At 38.3% G+C, this 25,563-nt stretch overlaps 1 protein-coding gene across 1 annotated transcript in view; it reads left to right on the forward strand.

Annotated features, from left to right (window-relative positions):
* CNTNAP2 (contactin associated protein 2) overlaps positions 1–25,563 on the forward strand; it is an 864,917-nt gene that overhangs the window by 258,954 nt on the left and 580,400 nt on the right. The window contains exons 7-8 of the mRNA XM_074146844.1: positions 2,159–2,302; positions 8,800–9,064. Of these exons, the coding sequence (XP_074002945.1) occupies positions 2,159–2,302; positions 8,800–9,064 (409 nt within the window). The remainder of the gene's footprint in view (positions 1–2,158; positions 2,303–8,799; positions 9,065–25,563) is intronic.

Here is a 25,563-nt window from a genome sequence, read left to right on the forward strand (position 1 = left end):
GCAAACTACAGAAAAAGGCTGAATACCATAAGCCAGGGTTGAGCAATTCACGCACACACATATATAAACATATATATGTATAATTCATGCACACACACATATATAAACATATATATAAATGTATATGTTGCATGTTTACATAATAAATATATTGCATATAATGACTTCACCTCTAGTAAAAGCAGAATCGGGGAGATTCACCTTCCTCTCTTCTCTGACATTAGAGACCTCACTGGCAGTTCTCAAAGATACATTTCAGTCTCCATATACGTGGATCCCCTTGTGTTTAATGGAACCTATTTGAGTGTGTGTAGATAGATGTTTCTGTGGTTCATATAAATGCCAGAGCCTTAACCTCTTCTCCTTCCTTTCCTCTCAGTTATGTCACTGGTTTTGGAGTTAGTCATCAAAGGCTAAATTTAAATGTGTTGCCCTTGTGATAAATTAATCGCAGTGGATAAACCTGGAAGAATCAAAACTATTTTCCATAGAAAAAGCAGTTTCTAGGTTGATCTCTTTCAGAAAAGTTAAGTAAGCACAAAAGGTGAATAAACATAATTTCTGATTGCATTTTCAAGGTAAAAAAAAAAAAAAATCCTATGAGTCACTCTTACCTCATTGTCATGGTATGTGGTTTTTGCAGTTTTTCTCCTTGTCCTTTCCATTTTGTCTTGTCCAAACACATGACTATAACATGCAAAAGAATGTTTGACAGCCATTAAAATATTACAGTCACATTCTTCAGTTCATGTAAAGCACTGTATCTTCTCTAAAGTTGAGTCATGTCAATTTATAATACCTGAGGATGTGTCCCGCAAAATGCTTTTATGTAGCTGGTATGTGCTATTTATAAAGATTTTGGGCTTCAGCTGTATAGCTTTAGTTCTTAGATGCCAAGTCAAAGCCTCCTCTTTGGGATAGAAAGTTATATCTTAGATGCTTTGAAAATGGAAAATCTGTCCCTAGAGCGCTTTCCTGCTCTCAGTAATAACAAATGCAATTAACAATGAATGATATTTAAAAGCTTGGCTCTGCCAAATCTCAGCAGCAGACTGCAAGTAGACATTTTTGTGAGCACTCGTTGGCCAGGGAAGCTAGGTGTCATTACTATTTATGCCATCATCTATTGGATATCTATTGGATATAAATACTTAGCATAGATTGCAGGGACTAATCTCATGAGTCCCTTATTCCTCACATTTGGGCTGCAAAACATTAATGAAAACGTGTAGCATTTATTCACTTCTAAACATTTTAGAAAAGACCCTGATGCGGTAGAGGGTAGAGACCTGTATGGTCTCTGCAGAGTGACAGGAAGAGACTTCACAAGAGACGAACCCTTCTAGTTTGTAAAATATTTGGTTTTCTTCATTTTTTAGCAGTAGAGATTCTGGACAACCCAGTGTTTTAGGGTAATGAAATTCAGCATTAAGGGAAAAGCAATTCCTGTTTGACCTTGATGGCTGAGTCTTTGTGGTGTTCTCTTCATCTTCTCTATGGAGCTGATTTGGCCTGCCAAGTCATGTGATAACTCCTCATTGACTATAACTGTATGAAGAAGGCGTGTTCTCGGTAGTGGAAGGTACTTCTATCTAACAGGGGATAGCATCTTTAACTATGTGATTCTGTGAAATTCTTCTGGATAAAGTAGATAAGTAGATATATAAGCATTAAAGGAAACAAATGCATTGTATTGGACCCACAGCTGTGGTGGTGTGGTCTGAGCTCTGGCACATAGTTAGAGCTGAGTGAATGATTCAAATCACATAATTTGGCTAATTTCATATCTACTCTTGTTTAGAAAAATACTGTGATGGACACTTATTCCATGTTCTTTGTTTGAAATACGTATTGTTCAGTAGTGATCAGAGCAGCAGTCCATATAGGAACAACTGTCATATGTCTCTGCTCACTGTTTGGACAGTTGTAATAATACTTGGGATTTACTACCATAAATACTTGCAACCACAAATTCAGTACAGATTTTTTTTCTGCTTTTGCAGTGCTTATTTGATACTTCCTTTGTCTGTAAGCAGTGTTGCCAGCTCTCTCATTTGCCATGTCTGAGTGTTCAAAGAAAGCAAATACATCTACAGCAAATTTGTTTAAAAGTCTTTGCCCTCCAGTACCTATCTACCGTATTCTGTTTCATTCAAAGATCACCTTTGGAGGCATGCCTTTTTCTGGGAAGCCAAGTTCTAACAGCAGGAAAAATTTCAAAGGCTGCATGGAGAGCATCAACTACAATGGCAATAATATCACTGACCTTGCCAAGAGGAAGAAATTGGAACCTTCTAACATGGTAAGAGCATAATTTAATGTTCATCTAAACTTCTGCTTCTCCTTCTAAAGCAGACTAGAAGGTTTGTGCATGTGTGTAGCTGATACCCTTGTGATATACTGGAATGATATGGAACACAAAACAAATTTTGTCACATACCCAAAGATCTTACTGTATGTACATTTGTGACTTTTTTTTATATCTGAGCATTTTGCTTCTGGTGTCATTTCTTCTTTCCATATTTAACCTTCAGTATCAGATAACTACTTTTTAAAAGAAAATCAGCTGAACCAATTAGTACTTCTTTCCTTCCTTCCCAAATTACAGTAGTCCAAAACCAGTGCAGACAAGATTTATTACTAAATCAATTGCAACTTTCTTGTGGCTTTAGATCCTGATATCTTCCATCCCTGCAGAGCTATTTGGATTGCTGGAGTGCAAAAATCATTGGAAGGGAATGCTCCTACAGGCCTTTCTGGTAGCTCTGAAAAGCCTCAAGATATTAGTCTTGAAAATCATTATTTAGCTTGTTAACATTACAGAGCTTATTAACATTTTATTCTATTTTTTCTCTTGCTTAAGCATTCATAGTTGCTTTCATGTTCAAACTTGCGGCTCTATGGGCAGGGTTATTGAGAAAGAATGTGCTTTAATTACTGTATTTTTAAGGCTTTAAATATTCCTAAAATTGCTTGCTGGCATACAAAGGCAACGTGGCTAAGAAATAAATGTATTATTGCCATGAGTTTGAGATCGTCTGAATAAGTTGTTCAAGGCTTTCTTCTGTATGAGTTTACAGCCTTCAAAAAATCCTGCTAACAATATGTATGGTTCCGCTACTGCTTTTCTCTTTATGTAATAAAGAGTAAAGATTTACATATGCAGTGATGATGAAGTGCAAAGAGTTGATTACCATTTGATTACTCCTTGGATAGTAATACTGAAGTTCCATATAATGGACTTCAACATTCCATGAACAATACGGCTAAATGGTCAAGGTAATATGAAGGATAATTTGGAACATGTGATGTTTGCCTATACAAACTCGGTAATACAGCTTGATATTTACAACCTTTTCTATACATGAATTTTTTCAGTATTGTCAATGCCAAAGAGCATATATGCCATGGAGGAAGACTCCACTTCTGCAATTCTCTTGATGCAGCCGCATGATCTCCTGAATCTTTGACTTTTTCTTTTTTTTTTTTTTTTTTTTTTCTAAAATTGCCTGTGAATTGTTGCCTGCAGTGCATTCCAAGCTTGTAATGTAACCGTGATTTTCAAAGACTGATGCCTGAGTCAGAAAAGGATCTTTGCACAGGAGCAGTCTTTCTATATTGCACAGTCAAGTCCACTTCAAATTAGCAGGACATAGTCTTAAAGCCTCTTTCTGAACAGAAGTGTTACTTAAGAGGCTTTCGTAGTGCAAACCCTATCCTTTCAGAAGTGTGGCATAGCTGGCAGGCTTGTAAAGTCTCCGTAAAATCATTTCTCTGTTTTTTATTTGTTTATTTCTTTCTTTGTTTTTAAAATTCTGTTACCTGTTACATGGAAGTAAAATCCACATAAGCAGCTTTGGCAGTGTTAGTGCTACATCAAGAGGCTGTGGCAAGCGAGTTTAATTTGATGTTTCTGTTGATTTCCAATTCTGAGAATGGTTATAAAAGTAGAAGTGCCCCTTGTTTTCAGTAGAATTACTTCAGTTGCTTCAGTTCTTCAAAAGTAAAATCAATTTTACTCTAAATCAACATGGATCTTTATGTTTCTTACAAAAGCTTTTCTCCTCCAAGTTTTTAGCCTGATTTAGCATGAAAAATAGACTTGGTTGAGACTACTGTTGCTGTTAATCATGTTTACAATGATGGCACTTAGGCAATCCAACAAGGATCAAAGCTCCATTGTAGGAGACCCTGTACAAACCCATAACAGGAGGCACACCCTCCCCAAAACAGTGTATTATCTGAAAAGGCAAGACCAAATGGAATGAAGTGGAACACAAGCAAAGTAATCAGTATGGTGATGAGAAGTGCGAAAGGGCGAAAAAAAACCAGAGGAAAGAAGGATATTAAAGAAGTGTAAGACAGAAGAAAAAAATATTCTTAGATGCAGATAGTTGAATTTCAGAAGTTGTACAGTGAAAGGGACTTGACAACTTAATTTTACAGAATGAAGAGGCCTAGAGAATCAAAGGTCATAATAAGAGGATAATCTTGATTTGTCTCTGAAAAAAAATTGAAGTTAAAAAAAAAATTAGGTCTCATATACATAGGTGTTATGTGCAAAAAAGCACCACCAAGCATCTCTAATTTACTGAAGAGTAAGGATGTAAAGACAATTTAAAAGTATTTTAAATTTAAATAAAGTCCAACAGTGACATAAATAATGGTTTTCTTTGCGATTTAGAAGGTAAGAATAAGGGGGGGAAAAGTCTGGCAGTCCTTTGTGCAACAGAAGATGGCAACGGCTCTTTGGAGAGAATGAGTCAGATTATGGTCTTGAGCTGTTATCGTTGCTCCTATTGCTGGGGCCTGATCTATTTTCGTAGAAGATAGATGAGAAAAGTGATAAAGATCCTCAAAAGGGAGAGTCGGGGAGAAAAGGACCACTGAGAAAGGGAATGGGGGTGTCTGCTTTCCTCCTGAACCAAGTTGCAAACAAGAGTTGGCAGTGACTAAGTAGCACAATAGGTTCTAACTCTTGTATACAGCTTGACTCAGGACTAAGGCAGAAACAGGGAACACACTTGCAAACAGACATCCAGTCCATCTTTTCTATGTTTTCTACTAAAATATAACCAAAAATATAACATAAATATATATCAATAGTAATATTGACCCTTGTACCTTGTACAAGACTAGAATATGCAGCTAACAAGAAGTCCAGAGAATTTTGAGTTTAGGGTTTTAGTCACTTTATCAAATTTTACTACCCAGCGGTATACTAAGGACAGGCAGTGTGAATACTAATTGGATTCAGTTTCCACAGATCAGTCTCTCAAATTTTAAAGCCTGTTACTGAAAAATGCTGAGGAGAATCATATTTGCTACCCTCCATCATTACGTCCATTAGGTCTATGCTCCACCCTCTTCTGCAACTCCTATGCCATGTATTACTGTGTGCAATCATATACAAACATAAGATGAGTGTTTTCTTTAAATTATTTATATTAAGTGAACATTATGTTAAGCTCAAAGATGAGTAATAAGCTATTTTGAGAAAAATACTGAAATAACATGATAATCATTAGCATACAGTACATTGCCTGTACTGTGTAATACATCCTGATTTAACAGGTATTGTAGTCTTAATAAACTCATTACTTCTCTTTTGGGAGCTATGTATGCAGCCAGTAGCTCTCTTAATTGGGAAAGGTTTTAAGACCCGGTAGTATTTCCACAAGAGATAACATCTGAATGTGGATAGGCAAAATTGATTTATAAGAGGTAAACAGGAAGCTAATTTGCAACACAGATTAAAGATCACGATACAAAGCTCAAGCTACCCAAATTAAGATGTTTTCACCATTTCCATTCCAATGTAGTATGAAAAATTCTCCAGTAAGACCAACAGTTTCAGTACAAATGCACAGTATTTGTTTGACTTCCAGATGTCACTGCCCAGGGAACTATTCAGCAAGTCACTGAATCTACAGAAAAGGATCTCTTTCCCTTTGAGAAACAGGGATGCTATTATAGAGACAAACTGAGATTAGCTCAAACTTTTGACTTAGACCTAATGAGCAATCTATATCAGATGGGCTTTACTTAAAAGAGGTGTCATCTTGTGAATTACAGCCATAGAGGGAATTGATAATCCAGTTCAGATTAATCTGAATAGCTCAGTAGGGAAAACACTAACTAGCAGAGAAATCAGAATTATATGTTACTTCCTCAGGAAACCTTTCATGCGGTTCCCAATAAATGCATTCACTGATGTGAAAAAGGATCTGAATGAATTTGGTGCCATTAACATTAATAGGTGTTATACATGCAAGTAGCCCATGCACCAGGACGACAGGAGTGTGTCAATTGGATGTGAGGGCCCTCTTGTTATGAAGAAATTGTTAGTTCCTCATGGTAACAAGGCAGAAAGAGAAGCTCCTGAAAATGTCTAACAAAATGCTTTCTGAGCACTACTTAATTGGCATCTGTGACTGAACCGTGAGTTGGCAGCTCTTACGAAATGCAGTCGCCCTCTGTGTCTACACAGAACTGCCTTAACTATGGACCAGAAGTTGTTTCTAATCCATAGGGTTACTATTACGCTGAGAATGTTATAAAAGGGTTACAAAGGGAATTTCAGCCACTCTCCAGCTTTTTTTTTTTCCCTGCATGTAAAATTTATGGTTTAACCAAAAGTATTCTGTAGCACGCTTGGAAATGTTCAGACTAAAACTATTCAAACAGATGAGTTCACTACTTTGATTTAATGCTTATTTGGTTGAAAATTTATAATCTCTAGGCAACTTTTAAACCAATAAAACCCCAGAATAGCCAAAGCAGCTTAGCAGCAAAGGGCATAAGGGGAGGTCCTTTGCCTTTACTCAGAAAGTAGCTGTAATTTCTCTCATTCACACTGCAATTGAAAAGCTTCCTATAGTTCCAAATTATTTTACTGAATCCTTGGATATTTTTTGTTATCCATGGAACGCAGGTGTATGAAAAGAACATGGTTTGTAATGCTGAGATTTTGTCATAAAGATAGGAACCAATGTTTTAGGAGAGCAGCATAAAGACGTCTCTTTACTAGTTCCAGATTATTAGAAACTTCAGTGTTTCTTAACTGATAATGGAGGCTGCCAGCCTGATAGTCTAGTTGCTACTGGTTCTACTGGTCTTTACGGGTAGACTGTGTGGCAGTATAACTTCTGACACTCTGTAGGAAAAAAGAGGTGGTTATGCAGAGTAATCGAAGAATGTATCTGAGAGCTCATTTAGTTTTGACATGGAAATACAATACGAGAAGCTTAATCTGCCACACAGGTGGTATCTTGCTATGATGCAGATAAGGTGTTTTCTGATGTGTTGTTCTTTTAAGAAGTGGAGGGTTTGGATATTGGTAATTGAGTGCTAAATCTTGCTTCCTTATTGACATCATCTGGCCCATCTCCAATTGAAAATAATTACTTCTAAAAAAATTTACTTAAGCCTTTCCTCCTACACATTTTCAAACACAAGCTTCCTACCTTGCTTCCAAATTCTCTAACTTCCCTCAAGATGAACTTTACAGATGCATTTATACACTATGAATACAAAAATATGTGACATAGCAGCTTATAACAGGAAGCTGGTAATATGGAGTTTAAAAATATTTATGTGATAAAGACGATGACTGACTCCTATTGGGATTCTGGCCAGTGCTTAGGTGAACCTCATCTCTAAACACCTATGTACCTCCAAAATGCTGTTCAATCCTTAATATTTTTTTAACGTACAAATAAATATCAAAGGAATTGCTATCTTGATCATAGTAATAATTTCCATAGTGCATCAGATAAAATTCTTCCTTGCCAAATGAACTGAAATTGCCATAGACTATCCATCTGCCACAGTCCGTCAGAAAACCTGACCACAGAACAGGATCCACTTTGCCACATGTTAGAGGAATTCTTCAGCAGAGAAAATTTTCCAGTTATATTTACATTCATGCATTAAAAAGTCAATTCTGGATAGAGATTGCTACAAATTATTTATGATTTCTAAAGAAAAAAATTGTAATACATTCTACCGTCATGGTCTTTCATGAGAAATGACATGAGAACCAGAGTGAAAAATTCATGTCCCTAATTCTAGTCTTGTTTAAAGATACGATTTAAAGCCTTGGAAATCAATAAAGTTTACTGGATTTTTGTCAATTTCCCAGAGAGTTAAATTTTACAGTGTGAAACCACATTTTCTTTTACAAAGAAAATTATTGACTACAAATATTAGGCATTGTTCACGATCACCTACTCCAAATCCTTCTGGTTCATGGAATGAAGTATTATTCAGCAGAAAACATAATGGAGGGGTTTAGCTCTTCATGAGGTATTGTACATCCTTCTTTCACAACCTCATGTATTGTATTGATTGACATATTGATATAAGGGTATTTGGAAAGCTGTATTTTTTATAAAAGGAGGAATTACTGCTCCATTATAGGCTTCTTTGGTGACCACAAACAAGCCCAATTTTCTCTGTGATTCATTTTTTCATCTTTGAACTGGGAATATTAATGCTTTTGTCTAAGCTTTGTCTTAGTTAGACTATATGTCTTCAGGGCCAAGACTGCCTCTTATTGTGTGTATGTACAGTAAAAATACAATGGAGTCACTGCTAGGCAAAACAGAAACATCAGCAACAACATTGTAATAGTAACAATATTGATAATATTAAACACACATTTTTATATGCAGCTTGCATTAATCAGAGTAGTCTCTAGGTTGAAGGAAACTTAGAACACTTTTTAGAGTTAGCTATGAATTTAGTAGAATCTTACCATTTTGCTTATGTTTTTTCTTTTTTTTGTGTTTTACTTAGGGAAATTTAAGTTTTTCTTGTGTGGAGCCACATACAGTGCCTGTCTTTTTCAATGCCACCAGTTACCTTGAGGTTCCTGGTCGTCCAAGCCAGGATCTGTTTTCAGTCAGTTTCCTTTTCCGAACGTGGAACCCCAATGGACTTCTTGTCTTCAGCAAGTTTGCAGATGACCTGGGGAATGTTGAGATTGACATAAATGAGGGCAAAGTCAGCGTCCATATCAATGTCACCCTAGTGAAGAAGAACCGAATAGACATCTCATCAGGTAGGTGGTTTTTTTTTTTAATTGGTATCAGTTTTGTTGGTGTTGTTTAAATCATCATGGACCTAAAAATCAGAACAATTGTTTTACAAAAATTGAAATTTAAATTGCAACTACATTAAATTCTTTATTGTATGTTTCATTGAGTAAGAGGTAGAAGAATATTGAAACAGTTGTTAGGTTAGAAAAGAAGACACAAATATTCTTATTCTGTCATGAAACACAGAAAATATATCAGCCCTTATCTATGAGGCAGCATCACTTCTTTTCTTCTTTCTTCCATCTGTCTTGCACTCTTCTCTGCAAAAATCTTTGGTTTCAGGAGGAGAGAGTACTGTCTTCTTGAGAGTAGTCTAACACTACTCTGTAGGCCGTCCATATTACTTCCTAATAATTTTGAAGCTCTCAAAAAAAAAAAAAAAAAAGAAATCCATTTGTTTAAACCACAAGGCTGGCATGAAAAATACTGTGGCATTCTATAAGTACGCTGTAGAGTCATGCTGGAGAAGTACCAGAGCTTTTCACACATAACTAAGGGGGTTTTGGAAAATACTGGGTAAAAGGTACAAGAATAAGTTTGTTGCTGGAAGAAAGGAGGTGTGTTGGTGCCAGCTGATCAGCCTTTTAAAATCACTTGATACTTCCATTTTGATGAATTATACTTTCAGACTAGATTCTTTATAGGCATTTCTGAATCAGCTGTAGCCAATAAAGTGTTAGCTACATCATGTCAATTAACACTTTTTCCCAGCAAAGTCATGACCTCATCATGGGTTGGAAAATTCAGGGTTGCTTGCAAATGGATATAGCTCCACATAAAAAGGCCCCCAGTGATTATTTGAAGTAGCATGTATGGCAACCTAGTACCATAGCCAAAAAAGGGAGGACTTTTTTTTGTCTGAAATGATCTGTGGTTACTATTTTTTCTTAATTTCATGGTGAAGGTATTTCAATGTTCATCAACGTTGTTTGGCAGTGTGCCCAGGTGGCCAAGAAAGCCAACGGCATCCTGGCTTGTATTAGAAATAGCGTGACCAGCAGAAGTAGGGAGGTGATTGTGCCCCTGTACTCAGCACTGGTGAGGCCACACCTGGAGTATCGTGTCCAGTTTTGGGCACCTCAATCCAAGAGAGATATCGAGGTGCTGGAGCGGGTGCAGAGGAGGGCAACGAAGCTGGTGAAGGGCCTGGAAAACAAATCATATGAAGAGCGGTTGAAGGAGCTGGGACTGTTTAGTATGAGGAAGAGGAGGCTGAGGGGAGACCTCATCACTCTCTACAACTACTTGAAAGGACACTGTAGAGAGGTTGGTGCTGGTCTCTTCGCACAGGTAATTAATGACAGAACGAGAGGGAATGGCTTCAAGCTCCAGCAGGGTAGGTTTAGACTGAACATTAGGAAAGAATTCTTCACAGAAAGAGTGGTTGGGCATTGGAATAGGCTGCCCAGGGAGGTGGTTGAGTCACCATCCCTGGATGTGTTTAAGAGCCATTTAGATGTGGTGTTGGGGGATATGGTGTAGGGGAGAACTTTGTAGTGTAGGGTAGATGGTTGGACTCGATGATCCCAAGGGTCTCTTCCAACCTAGACGATTCTATGATTCTGTGATTCTATGAACAGGACTGATATACTTGCATAGCTCTGGATAAGTGGGTTTTATGTCTACTCTTCTATTTGACTTCTGCTTGAAAATATATTGTCTACATAGTCATAGAAACAGGAACTTGAGGAAATTTAAGAAAAAGAAAAAAGCGCCTTTTTTAATGAGAAAACATACATTAAGTAGTAAAGTAACATTTCATTTGGCAAGTGGACATTTTTTAGGGTTTTCTCTTTTCACCCCATTAATGAAATCGAGCTGGGCATGAAAGGAAATTAATTCTTTTAAAGATAGGACTGCATCAAATATGAATAATAACAACTAAAAATCAGAATTTACCTGCTTTGTAAAGTGAAAATGTTTTTATGAAGAATACATCATATTTCTTTCCATCATTACAATTTTTTTAGCACAAAGAATCAATATCATAGATTACAAGTTAGCATTGCATTGCCTTTGTTATAGAAATACACTCATGAAAGAATTAAGTCATATTTTGGTAATGCAGTACGGTCTTGAATTAAAGCATTTTGTTAAGGTGCTAGTGCATGGTGCTAGTGCATCGTAATTAGGAAACACATGGAATTATCACCCTCATTCTTTCTCCCTCAGCTCTGCCTACTACAAATCCCAGCTTACAGAGAGAAGTGCCTATCCACAATACTTCTTCACGATAGACATGATATCTTTTTGGTCCAAGGAAGATTTCAGGGCTGATTAGCCAAATATTGTGAGAAATAAAAATTTCACCAATTTGCCACTGACTTTGCCCATTGTGTATCCTGATACAAAACCATTTTTGGATGCCATTACATGGCAAATATCCCAGCGACCTTCTTGTTCCCGTCTTGTGCAGGGAATTAACAGGTGTCAGCATATAAACCTGCTGGGTTTATGTAGAAGTCAGAGTGTGGTCCTGCAGATAAAAGATGCACACAGTTTTCCGCCGTTTCTTTTTACTTACAACTGGCAAAGCAGAAATTTTCTGTAGTCAGTTGTGTAACAATGTAACTGCTTGTGTAGGGTATGACTAATTAGCCTTCCGTCTACCAGGAGGTATGCCTCCTGGTTATCACAAAGAATTTGGCTAACTAAAACCATGGCCTAAGTGCAGGTGTGTTTTGTACTTCCTAGCTTTGCTGTACTTAACGTCCGTCACCTGTAACGGCATAATTTCACTGGAGGAAGATAAAGTCTCTTAGTCCTTATTCTATACATCTCTCATAATTCGCTAACTTACTTTAATTAGCAGCTTTTGATGTCAGCTTTCCATATTAACGTGGGGATGCCAGCAGTTCATTCCGGGGCACGGTCTAGTGCTGGCTGTAGAAATAGTAGTTGAACTGACTGGCAGGAATTACGTGAGGGAATTGTGTGCCCATGTGCAGGTGGCAGAGGTTGGTCCTGCACATTTCTGCACTAAAGATACCGGTGTGGGACAGAGTTCTGGTTTGTCTGATTTTCAGTGTCATAATATTCCTTAAACACCTTAAAGCTGTGTGCACTGACTCAGGAAACTCTAAATTAGCCTGCTTGGAGTTCAAACAAACAGGAGAGCCCAGCCTTCCCACGTATCTGTTATAGTTAAATTCCCACCTTTCTCACTGGTAGCTGGGCACTGCAGACCTCCTTTTTGAACTACCTGATGAAGTGCTTTGTGATGGCTGGGAGGGATCAGGCAGTATGTGAAAAAGATTTTCTTGTTGACTTGATGGAACTTTCACACCTAATTCAGGTAAGCACATTGTTTAAGGAGAGAAAGGCAGCTGCAGTTTTAAGTATTTTGATGACACTTCACAAAAATAAAAATGAAATAATGCATAGAAGGTACAGTTAAAGGAGTTGTACTTCTCGTCCCATATAGTACACAGACCTGTGTATACTACTTACTTAGAGAGTCAGTAAGGTGAATAGTTTGCGGGAGACTGTAAAAAGTTTTGTGGATAGCTGTAAGGTCTGGAGGCAACAACGTCAAATAATAAGCAAGCAGTCAATTGACCGTTAAGAAGAGTGAGAGCTACTACTAATCTGAAAAATCAGAAATAGGTTTATACTTCATTTTTTATGCCACTTAATTCTACTTTTTCTATTTTATATAGTAAATGAAGGGATACAATACTCTAAGGTGGTAAATTGAAAGCATAAAGGCAAAATTTTTAACTTCTGTGTGCATACAGTGACTATGAGAGGTTGACATAGCATGCTGTGTAAAAATATTTGGATCAGTAGTGGCAATTCATGGGAATCACGAAGCAGACATTACTTTGCATTTAAAATCACAGAAATCCAGAGTTGCCATCAAGCAGTCCATTCTTAGTAGTTTTCTTTGTCTCCCAGAAATGCTTCCCTGCTCTCCTCGGTTGTGTGTTCTGGTTTTGTCAGGGATCATTTTTTCACAGTGTTAGCTGATCATAGTAAGAGCTCTTAGGGCTTATTTAATGTTAACTTTTGGTCTTCCAAAAGGCACTTAACTGGTCCTTCATTTATGTAACCGCATGTCCTGCCCACTGGAGATTTCACCATATTCAGTTCTTCATGAACTTCTTTCAGTTTCTTAATCAATCTTCATCTTCATTGGTATGTTAAGTCATTCAAGTACTTTATTCTTGGAATGTTTAAAATAAAAACAATTGTTTTTCATTATTAAAATGTTTTTGTATATCTGAAGTTTCTTCACTCATGGTTGGGAGTTCAAAATTATCTTCAGCCTAAGTATGAGACATTCCTACTGTCTGTCGTGCCTTAGTTCCCTCTTTCATTCTATTGTTGCCACTTTTAAAAAATCACAGGTAGTTGATGTTCCTAGATAATTTTCTCTAGATCACTTCCTGTTTTGCAAAAATGCATTTTATTTTATTCTTTAATGATGCTAGATAATGTTTATCTTGCTGCTCCTTTCATGCCTTCAGTCACTTTCAAACCTCTGCCTCATCTCTATACATCTGATTAGAGCATTTAAATGTATCTGTATTATGAAAATTTCACATCTATTTTATAGGTGCTGAAAAGAATCAGGGATGATTACATATATTGTAGTCCACTATGTATGATTTTTGCATTACTAATAAAAGGCAACACGCTTCATGCTGACCTGGCAAAGCAGAATCTGAGGTTTTACTTGACCTGGCTGTAGCTTGCTTTTCCATGGCCAAACTACTAGTCCTTGACCTGTTCTGGGCTTCAGCTTGGTGAATGGTAAAGGCAATAAAGAGCTGGTAGAAAACAGTAATAATTTTTTCACTATGTCAAAAAGGTGTACACGCTTTTGCCCATAACACAATTTTGAGTGTAACAGATTATTTTATGTTCATATGCAGTTTAGCTTTCAGTTTGCGGTACATATGAAAGGGACAAAGATGATTAGTCCTTGTGGTTATACTTCCTGCCTGATTTTGCTTACTGAGCAGATTTTTTCCTTTTTTCATCGTCTTGCCAGTTGTTCCTTCAAAACAGGTCCCTAAACAATAAAAAATTCCTTCCCTTCCCTGCCCAGCATTCTGTTAAGTGTCCAGTAAGCACTGTTTAGCTGTGAACAGACCGGCAAAACTGTCGTACAAAGTCAATGGACGTGACTTTGCTTTTTCTTACGTTAATCTTATTTAGACACTACCGGCATTTGATTGATGAGAGTTATATTAATAAACTTGCTGTTAGTAAGAGGAAAATCAGGCCCACTGAGAGCTGAAATAAAGATTTAATTAGAAGAAATAAGCTACTGACTGTGCAGAATTACACAGGTGAAATACTGAAAGCTTGCGTATAAATCAAGAGTTAAACATCCTATTGACTTTTTCTGTGCAGAGTAAACTGTGATTAATATCTTCACAGTTGTGTATGTCCAGCATAGGGATTAATAATAGGAGAGAATCTCAGAAAACAGTCAAGAGATTTATCTTTAGTGCTTTGTATAGTTTTCAACTAAATTCTGCTTTTGGCATCGTAGCATGGGATTCAGGCAAACTTCCTGGAAATTGCTCGGTTTACCCAAGGGATTGATGGTAGCACTGCTAGGCTGAGAAGATGGAAGAAAGAATTTTTCTTGCTTTCTTTGAGAACTTTTTAAAAGCAGATTTCCAGTTTCCATTTTTGCATACCAAAGGATTCTGATATACTGCTACAGTTTTAAAAGTCATTTAATTTTAGTATATGCTACCTGTTTACCCTAAGAACCTACTCGCAATTTGTGATCTTGCAATTAGGAGACTAAATTGTTGATGATGTTGTGTTTATATATAAGCTTTAACAAGCTAATGTCTTCTTTCTTGAGCACGGAAGAAATCAACAACTGGAAAATGTCATACTCCCACATCTCTGCCAGAAAAACTGTTATGAAACTTTTCTCAAAGACATACGCAAACGCTGTTCAGTTCAGGATTAAGCCACAGCCTGTGTCCCAGTTGCCTCCTTTTCTTCGACTTGGTTATATCTACCTGCTTCATGAACTTAACCCAAATTCGTTCCTAACAAAACCAAACTTTTCTGAAGCTTTCAACATGGGGAAAAACTGGTAACCCATTAACAAACATGAAAAGTGTCGCTTTGCTTGAAGAAAAAATGGTAACATTCAAAATAACACTTCTGAAGGAATCATCTCATGGCTCTGATGTTTTTAACAGCAAACCCCGAATCCCTGTTTCAATATAGAAATGAACTTCTCTGCCTCTTGAGAAAAGGCAAAGTTTTCATGGCAGCAGATTCTAAAATAATCTCTTGATATATCCTCTGTTTACTTTCCCACGTGTTGTCTTTTCATAGACAGCTCTGACCTTTCATATCTAAACATTCTCTGCTCAACTTAAATACTAGAGGCTCTATGAAGATCCTGTGGTTTTTACTCCACAATAAAAATGATAAGTCACTGAAAAAGGACATCACCTCCTTTGGCCCATAATATCTTAACAGGGAGGTTTTCCGTGTCCAAAATATTCTGTCATTAAATTGAGTTAATATGCTCGGAGCTTCTTTTTTCGTCTTCCAACTCTCCTAGTTAACAACTTGTTCTGCATATTAGCTGCTGCTCAAGGCTCTCTTCAATTCCTCCTGTCAACCATAAACTTATTAAAACTTGGGATATGAATATTTTTTTGTCATATTTATCCGTATTAAGTAAATCAGACTTCTCCCTGTGGAATCTCTCTGGGAAACTTTCCACCCTTCTGTCTTTCTGCTACATCTCAAGTCATCTGAATTGCAGTTCATTTATATTTTAGACTTCGTGTTAAGATAACATCCTTCAGGTAATAAAATGTCTCTGTCTGACAGATCTAAAGTGGTACTCTTCCCAGGGGTGTTTTAGGTGGAAATCAGGAAGTATTTTTGCCTCTGTTGCTAAATGAAGGTTTAAATAGGGAACATGTATACGCAGAGCAAAAGTGCACTTCTGGTGGGAAGATAACATTTCCCATCAGGTCTTTTCCATATTACTGATACTAGGTTATACACTGAATGTTAGTAAGTGGAGGCAGATTCCCGTGAGGCCATTGTCAGCATGATCGACATGAGAGACATGAATTCTGTCCGCAAAAGACAGCACGGTGACTTAGCATCAGAAGGGTCTGAATATTAGAGAATTATTTTCTTCTCAAATAGCTGGGTTTGTCGCTCTCTTTCTCTCTGTATGTTTATATTTGGGTAATGACTTTAAGCAGTGAATACAGCTACATGAATAGGTATTTGTATTTTTGAATTCCACAGAAATGAGAGACAGACATGTTTGTAGTAGTTATTATTCTTTCGTCTGCGTGTTTTTCTTGTAGTCTGGTTTTGCATCTTGCTCGGCACAGTAGGCTCTCAAACCAGGCAGAGCAAGAAATAGTTCTTGATTGCAGACTTTTTCATCTAAGAAAACTGATAAGTTCAGTTCAGGTTTTTTTGTGAATTCTGCTTCATCAGTCACTGATTTTCACTGGAGAGTTCCCTGCCGAGCACAAGCTATGCATTCTAAAACATAGATGGTACCACTTTCAGATACTTCACTGGGAGTAAGGTAACTCTGTGGGTTGCACTGGTGCCTTGCAAGCGTGGAAGAACCTGAGAATCAAGAAAGCAAGCTGTCCTCACTGACAAGCTTTCTAAGTTTATACACGAGGCTAAAGTTCAGTTTACTTGTTTTGGCCTCATTTCCCACAGGGGTGTAGAGCAGAGTTAGAAGGGACCTTTGCAGGTCATTCTCTATTTTAGCACTGAAATATGAAATAAGGCTTTTTACAACTACTGTTTGAGCAGTCACTGTGTTGCACTGAGTTTCAATCCAGGAAAAAAAGTGCAATAGTCAATATTTAAACGGTAATTTCAACTTTCTACTAGAAGGAATGTAAATTATGTGAGTAGAGCTGGGCAGAACTAGTTGAAAATGTACATTTTGTTTAATTCAGTAAGTTTGACAGGAAGCAGAATCAATGTTAATTGCTTTCCATATTGCCTTTGCTTACTCCATCCACGTCAGTTATTGCCGGCCTGGTTCTAGTGAAGTCAGTGAAAATTTTGCTTTTGATTTTGATGGGCGAAAGATAAGCTCCTCAGCACTGAGTGCTACAGAGGTGCCCAATATTTTGCACTTACCTGAAGAACATAGGTTTTTACTTAAGTGGGTCCTCTGCACATTTCTGTTGAATACAAAACAGCTTGAAAAGACATCTTTCTAGAGATTGTTTAGCAAGCCAAGGATGCTCAGTTAAAACCAGCATTACCTCTTCAGTCAGTAAGAAGATAACGCTGGAAAAGCCCTGGCAAAATATACTTTTGTTTGTGTTTTATAGACTGCAGGATTTACATGTGCTGATTGAGTTGAATGTGTTTTTTCCATTATTATTTTTCTTTTAGAGTAGTAACTAAAGAAATAAACAAAAGGATACAATAGAGGCAGGACCTGTGGTTATATTTGTTGTGTTTATGCACATCCTGACAGCAGTATCCCTAGGACACCATTAGAGTATTCATATTATATAAAGGGAGATGGAAGGAATGTTTCCTAATATCCAAAAGGCTGAATATCAGCAATATTTTTTCCTTTACCCCAGTTTACTAGTTTGCCATCTCTGCCTCCTCTTCCATAAAGGTGGCTCTTTGAGAAAGCCCATTTCCCAGACTTATGCACCTATCCTGAACATAGATGATAGACAGGAACATCACAATAATGCCAGCCAGTTATTTCAGCACTAACATCAATACTATCCAGCACCATTGGCTTAAACTTCTTAATTTTGTAAAAGACCATTTTTCTGTTAATGACAGGATGAGATGGTCCCTTGAAACACGTGTTTGGACCTTGTGCTGTGTTAGCTCTTTAGTTTACCTTGTAGCAAATTTAATTTTTACTGGAAACCAGTGAGAAAATGTAGGAAAACTATTTGAAGTCTGGTTTTTTACTTTACTGCTATTTCATACAGAAAATAGGTGTCATATCATGAAATGCAAGCACATCGTGATAACCTAGCATATGATTAATCAGCTTGATAACTTAACCATACTTCTACTGCCTATTTAGTCTGGCAACTATGATATTTTGTAAATGGCTATGAGTATACGGAGTTGTAGAGGGTAAAAAGAATGCCCTCTGTTTTTATTTGATATTATAAGCTATAGCTGCTGTTTATATGTGTATGCATCACGGTGCCTATAGACATATATCAGTCAGAGAGCTAATTTGCCAACTAGGACATGCAGGAAGACCTCAGAACTTTGGCATTTGGTTAAAACAGTAAAACCATTTGAACGGGTTCAGGAGACTCAGGGCAGACAGTGAGCGAGTCTACATTCTCAGATCACTCTTTTTTTCAACTCAAGGTCGTGCTGCTCTGACTGTCCCCTGTGGAAACAGGCTGTATCACCCTAGGATATCATCTTTCAATGGGATCAATAGTTTTACCACCACCACCACCATCAAGATCCAGGAATAGTTCAGTGGTTAGCCTGGTCCAGAGACTATTGCAGTAGACAGCATGGACAAAACATGAGCCTGGCTTGTCCTCCAACACTTTTCTACAAGGGTTACAGGCTCTCATGCCCCCCACGCTTCTGTACGCACAACTTATTCTGGTTTTCATTGCTTAAAAAGTGCAAATACCACATGGTAACCCACTTACTATTCATCACTTTATGAAGAGATATCCATTCTTGAAATCATAACATTACCAATGCGTCTCAGAGCCAAAGAAGGACATGTGGTGTTAGGATGACAGCCAAACTCTCGTGACAAGGCTGCTGTAGCCATGATCATGTACCAATAACCATATGACAGGCATGAGACAAGTTAGTGTTGCACTTGGCTTACACAGTGTGGGCATGTGGGTCAACAAGATGAAGCCCCAGAGAGCGTGTATTGATCCAGAGGCGCCTCCACGCGCTGTATAGTGTGGACACAAATGGATTGCTGTAGGGACCAGTCATGAGCACTGCAGATGTGAGCCACGTTGGGCAAACCGGCCAGGGGAGCATAGGTGATTCCTTGGTCCTGGATACAAAGACAGCAGAGACACAACCTGTGTGGTTTCAGAAACAAGAAACCACAGCAGAGAGGGCGCAGGCTAGAAGGTGGCTTATAGATGAAGAAGAAAAGGTTTGGAAAAGTGTCCTCAGGTTTGGAAAAGTGGCCTGCAACCACTTTGTTTACTCAATGTTCATTGTTTCAGAAAAGAACTTTGGTGGGTGTAAAAACTTGCTGGGAGAGGAAAATAGTTATTGTTATGGATTAAAAAAAAAATAGGGGGATTGGGGAGTGAATACTGGAGACCCAATCCCCACTTAGAACACGAACATAGTACATTTATTTTCTGTACACTTGAAAGAAAAACATGTTTAGAGACAGACTGGGGAATCAAAGATCTTGAACCTTCATTTGTACATTATTATTGCTTACATTTACTATGTAATAATGTTTCATAAAAAGGGCACAGGTTCTTCAAGCAGCAGGCCACATAACGCTGTGCATATGCACTGTGGGATGAAGCTATCAACCGTGTAAATTAAAACTGCCAGTGCTATCTTTTCACTTTTCGTCTTCTCCAAAAGAAAAACAAGGAGATTTTCTGTGCTTTTAAAGTGGGCGTTTGCAGCATTTGCACTTGGAGTAAAACCAGGAACACTCTTTCTAGTGCAAATGTCCTTGAAACTCCTTTGAGTTTACAAGGAATTTTTCAATTTTGAACTTTTAATCTTATTTATCACTAATCCTTGGGTAGGTGTCCCACAATACCTCTAGCCAATTACTTACAGAAAAATAATTAAAAGTCATTGTAATATCAAACATGATTCTTGGGGGGGGGAGACACGACCTAATTATACGCATGGAACTTTAATTTATGTGCCAGGAACTGACACTCAATGTCTTCTTTTTCATCGCTATTCAGGAACCTGGGCAAATAGATTATTATCTGTGACAGGTTTCTGGCAGTCCCTCTTGGTTTGACAGTGTTATTTTAGAGAGAAGAGAGAGTCACTTTTGTATATAATGAAAGGAAAAGTTGTCAAGCATCCATACATATTTTATGCTGCATAAAACTTAAGTGCTAGAGGAAAGATTCTGTTTTCAGTCATGCCATTGTAAATTCATAGTGCTTCTGCTGACCTCCAGGTTTGCATCAATGACATAGGATGCCATCTAGCTCAAAGGATGAATTCCAGTTTTCACATGAGCAATGCAGCTCTTGTAAGTCAGCTTGTCCCATACTGGTTTTTTTTGTTAGTACAGTCATGCACAACTGTGATGTGTATTTTGGCATTTTGGCATTTTCTACTGACATTGACAGAACTAAGAGCAATTTCTATCAAAGTGCTTCCTTGAAATGGCATCATGTACAGCCTGTATTGTCTAGGTTGTTTTCAGCTTAGTTCACAGAAGTGGTTACTCTTAGCTGCAAAAATAGATGCAGGAAAAAAAAAAAACATTTTCTAGTTGTATATTGCTAGCTCTGTCTTCACTTTGGTCTTGAAAAGTATGGTGAGTCCCTTCAGGCATTTTTGCACATTGGTTCTTTTCATTTTCAAATGCTGCTGAAGCAGCAGCACATGAGCAGTTAGGTGAAACAGAGCAGCCAAAGTCCTTTGGATTGTATAAACTAATGGCAGATGATACTGTCTTTAAAAAGCTTGCTCATTAATAGGGGAAAAAAAAAAATCTCAATTCCCTTGCTGTGAAGCAGCCACTATAAAATACATAGTTTATTCTAATACCAAACAGGATTTCATGGAACGGTTTCACTGAGGACAAATACTGACAATGCTACACGTCTCCTTTGTAGAATATTTATTTACTAAAGAAAAACATGTTCAGAGGCATGACTTCCCCTATGTCTTTTCCAAGATATATATGTATATGCAACATTTGAAGGATCCATTCTTTTAAAAAGCAAAAATAACTTTGTTTTTCTTTTTGCTGATTTAAAATTGCGGAACATCAAAATACATGCCCTCAAAAGTGAGGGTTTCATTCATTAATCCTTTGTAGCTTTTTTAACAGCTCTTTTTATGCACATTAGCACATGCATTAAAACCAACTGCCGAGTGGAATCAGCTTTACCACAGCACCAGCACACAGATTTCTAGAACAAAGTAACATTCTTAACATTCTGGTGTTGGTACTTAGATAATTACCTGTGAAAACAGTAAATATCAGGTCCCATGTCTCTAGGATCTGGAATTTGCAACACCAGGCTTATATTATTGGCAGTACTGCATCTGGGAAAGAATAACGTGCTGAGGTATGTTTAGGGGAGCTAGGCTGGTTTCTATAGTGGTGGCAACAAGGGATATGTTTGATCAGATTTGCTGTGTGATAAAGCTTTGCTGTATGCTACACAAGAATGTCTGGTCCCAGGGGAATGACCTTCATGTACTGAAGCATCCTCCAAAGGCACAGAACTAGGCATAGCACAGCTCTTCCTTCTTTACCTTCACTGGTGTCTGCAAAACAAATATATGTGTCTATATAAAATAATAAATATTATATATATATTTGGGATGCCCCAAATCATACCCATTCCTTGTTTTGTCACAGATAGAGATCAACATGTCATAAAACAAGACCAGAAACAATTTTCATCAAGTGTTTCTAGATCTCAGACAAATATACATTGACTGTGGTTTTAAAACAGCCAGTCAGTAATGATTTCAAGTCTTTGGGATGAAATCCTGTCTCGAAGTTCATGGGCCTTTGTCTGGCTTCAGTGGAGAAACTGTTTCAACCAAACCTTGGGTCCATCAATAGTTTGAATAATATTATTTTCCTAGAGGGAAATGTAGTCTGTGTGTTTCAAGAATGATTACTTATACCCAGTCGTGCATTAAAGTATTGTTATTCACTTACTGTAGGTTTTGCAATTAGAAATGAGCTGCAATTACAGAAAGGAACATCGTTGTTGGTGTTTTAGTTGTTAATGATCATCAGTCTCCATAAGGCTATTTCATAATTAGAGCAAGGTTTTACACTTTTAAATAATGATTAAAAACCCATGCAGAAGCAGTGAGTATCTGAAATGCAGGCATCCCACAAGAAGGATCTAGTTATGTCACCCTGCTCCAACACTGCAGCAGATGCTCTGCAGCTAGATGCACTGTCCTAAGGTGTTTTTTTTTTTCTGTTGTAGGAAGAATGAGTATCTTTTTTATTTTCTGAAGGCTTCTTCAGGTATTTTCATCCTCAGGTCTCCCTAGCCATTCCCGTAACAGTGAATCACAACTATTGTAGCCCGTATTTTTGTCAGTATGTAGTGAGCTATTGAACGGTCATACGACAGGGGAATGCAGCAGGTCCACGGAAAACTTTGGTTATTTTCCAAGCAGGATTTGTTTGCAGGATTTTCAGGGCTTGCTTTGTGCTACTGAAGTTCTGTGATTCTGATTAGAAATAGCGTGACCAGCAGAAGTAGGGAGGTGATTGTGCCCCTGTACTCAGCACTGGTGAGGCCACACCTGGAGTATCGTGTCCAGTTTTGGGCACCTCAATCCAAGAGAGATATCGAGGTGCTGGAGCGGGTGCAGAGGAGGGCAACGAAGCTGGTGAAGGGCCTGGAAAACAAATCCTATGAAGAGCGGTTGAAGGAGCTGGGACTGTTTAGTATGAGGAAGAGGAGGCTGAGGGGAGACCTCATCACTCTCTACAACTGCTTGAAAGGACACTGTAGAGAGGTTGGTGCTGGTCTCTTCTCACAGGTAACTAATGACAGAACAAGAGGGAATGGCTTCAAGCTCCAGCAGGGTAGGTTTAGACTGAACATTAGGAAAGAATTTTTCACAGAAAGAGTGGTCGGGCATTGGAACAGGCTGCCCAGGGAGGTGGTTGAGTCACCATCCCTGGATGTGTTTAAGAGCCGTTTAGATGTGGTGTTGGGGGATATGGTGTAGGGAAGAACTTTGTAGTGTAGGGTAGATGGTTGGACTCGATGATCCCAAGGGTCTCTTCCAACCTGGATGATTCTATGATTCTCTGTAAGAGTGAGCAGAAAAGGGTTGTACCAAGGGAAGTGCTGTTAGATGTAAAATGTAACAATACACTGAAGCAGATGGAGACAGGGAGAGGAATTAAATGTAAGTCAATGCTGAATAAAAGTTTTGGCAAAGAAGCTTTTATAGATATAAAAAATAAATAACCAATATTGTATTTGTTGTATATCTTATATTGCTAGCTCTGCAGGGAGTTAGAAAATAATGTATGTGTTTATTACTTCCTGATTTTACTGATTCTTTTTCCCCTTGCTTTATGGACGTTTTTATTCTGCTTTGGTTTGTTAACGCAGCTGTACTCACTTATTTCTCAGTTACTTCAACTTCCTTAGAAGTTTTCTCACGTATGGTGTTAAATTCCAGTTGACAAATATTCAGAGAAAATAAGCTTTGTTTATGTACAGGCATTTGCCATGTACAATCAACTGAAGCAAATAGCTTAGCTATTTTTACCTTTTAAAGTATGCGTTATTTTTATGGAAATAGACCGAGGCCCAATACGGTGTGCCTTAGATTATGTCCTCAGAACAATTTCAGCAGCGACACTGAACATAGAAGTACAAGCGGAAAAAGGAATTACACAGTGCTAACTAAAGGCTCAATAGTAGTGGATTTGTTCTTTTTCTTTTTTTTTTTTCCCAAACAATAGTTATATTAAACACTGTAGTTTAATTCTCTGTAGTTTATTTCTCAAGGTAAATTCAGCTTCTGCAGAACTTTTTTAAAACAGCCATAAGGATATATCCTTATCAGCTTCTAATGGAAGAAAATTCCAACAAGCTTGAAAGAATTCTGTAATGTTTTGGAAATCTGTTTTAAATGATAAACAGAAAAACATAAAGTGAAATTGGGTACTAATGTTACTTTTATGTTAATAGCACCTTGGTTAGCTCTTTTGTGTATTATATTTTACATGCACAAGAGGAAGTTTTCCTTTCATTTAAATTATCTATGGAAAGTACATTTATCTGTTCAGTTATGTCACCCAGATCTCTCTAAGAAGAATTATCTCTTAACACTATCTTTTGTGGAATTCATTATAGATTTTTTAAAAAGTGTGGATACGCATTGTCATATAAAGTGATGAGCAAACTGCAGTAGGTATAAAATTAAAGAACAAATTCTTGCATTATTCATAATTTAAAATAAATTGTATTCTTAATACTGTTTTCCAAACATTATTAATTATTATATATTATTGTATTCTTAATGTATTCTTAATTATTCTTATATTCTTAATGTATTCTTAATTACCAACTTGATCTCTTTCTATGACCATGTGACCCGCCTGCTCGATGCGGGGAAGGCTGTGGACGTTGTCTACCTGGACTTTGGTAAGGCCTTTGACACCATCCCCCACAGCGTTCTCCTGGAGAAGCTGGCGAATCATGGCATAGACAAGTGTACTCTTCACTGGGTAAAAAACTGGCTGGATGGCCGTGCCCAGAGAGTTGTAATTAATGGGGTGAAATCCTGTTGGCGGCCGGTCACCAGTGGTGTCCCTCAGGGCTCAGTTTTGGGGCCGGTCTTGTTTAATATCTTTATTGATGATCTGGATAAGGGGATTGAGTGCACCCTCAGTAAGTTTGCAGATGACACCAAGCTAGGTGGGAGTGTTGACCTGCTTGAGGGTGGGAAGGCTCTACAGAGGGATCTGGACAGGTTGGATCAATGGGCCAAGGCCAATGAGATGAGGTTTAATAGGGCCAAGTGCCTCCTGCATTTTGGTCACAACAACCCCAGGCAACGCTACAGGCTGGGGGAAGAGTGGCTGGAAAGCTGCCCAGCAGAAAAGGACCTGGGAGTGTTGGTGGACAGCTGGCTTAACATGAGCCCAGGTGTGTGCCCAGGTGGCCAAGAAGGCCAATGGCATCCTGGCCTGTATCAGGAACAGCGTGGCCAGCAGGAGCAGGGCAGTGATGGTGCCTCTGTACTGGGCACTGGTGAGGCCTCACCTCGAGTGCTGTGTTCAGTTCTGGGCCCCTCACTACAGGAAGGACATTGAGCTGCTGGAGCGTGTCCAGAGGAGAGCCACCAAGCTGGTGAGGGGTCTGGAGAACAAGTCCTATGAGGAGAGGCTGAGGGAACTGGGCATGTTTAGTTTGGAGGAGAGGAGGCTGAGGGGGGACCTCATTGCCCTCTACAACTCCCTGAAAGGAGGGTGTAGAGAGGTGGGTGTTGGCCTCTTCTCCCAAGGGAATAATGACAGGACCAGAGGAAATGGTCTGAAGTTGGGGCAGGGGAGGTTTAGATTAGATCTTAGGAAGGATTACTTTACTGAGAGAGTGGTCAGGCACTGGAACAGCCTGCCCAGGGAGGTGGTGGAGTCGCCATCCCTGGAGGTGTTTAAGAAACGTGTAGACGTGGCACTTCAGGGCATGTTCTAGTGCCCGAGATTGTTGGGTTGTGTCTGTTTGTGGGTGGGTGTGGTGTGCGGTTGTGAGTGTTTGTTTTGGTTTGGTTT

This window comes from Numenius arquata, chromosome 4 (assembly GCF_964106895.1).
Source record: "Numenius arquata chromosome 4, bNumArq3.hap1.1, whole genome shotgun sequence".
NCBI classification, from domain to species: domain Eukaryota; kingdom Metazoa; phylum Chordata; class Aves; order Charadriiformes; family Scolopacidae; genus Numenius; species Numenius arquata.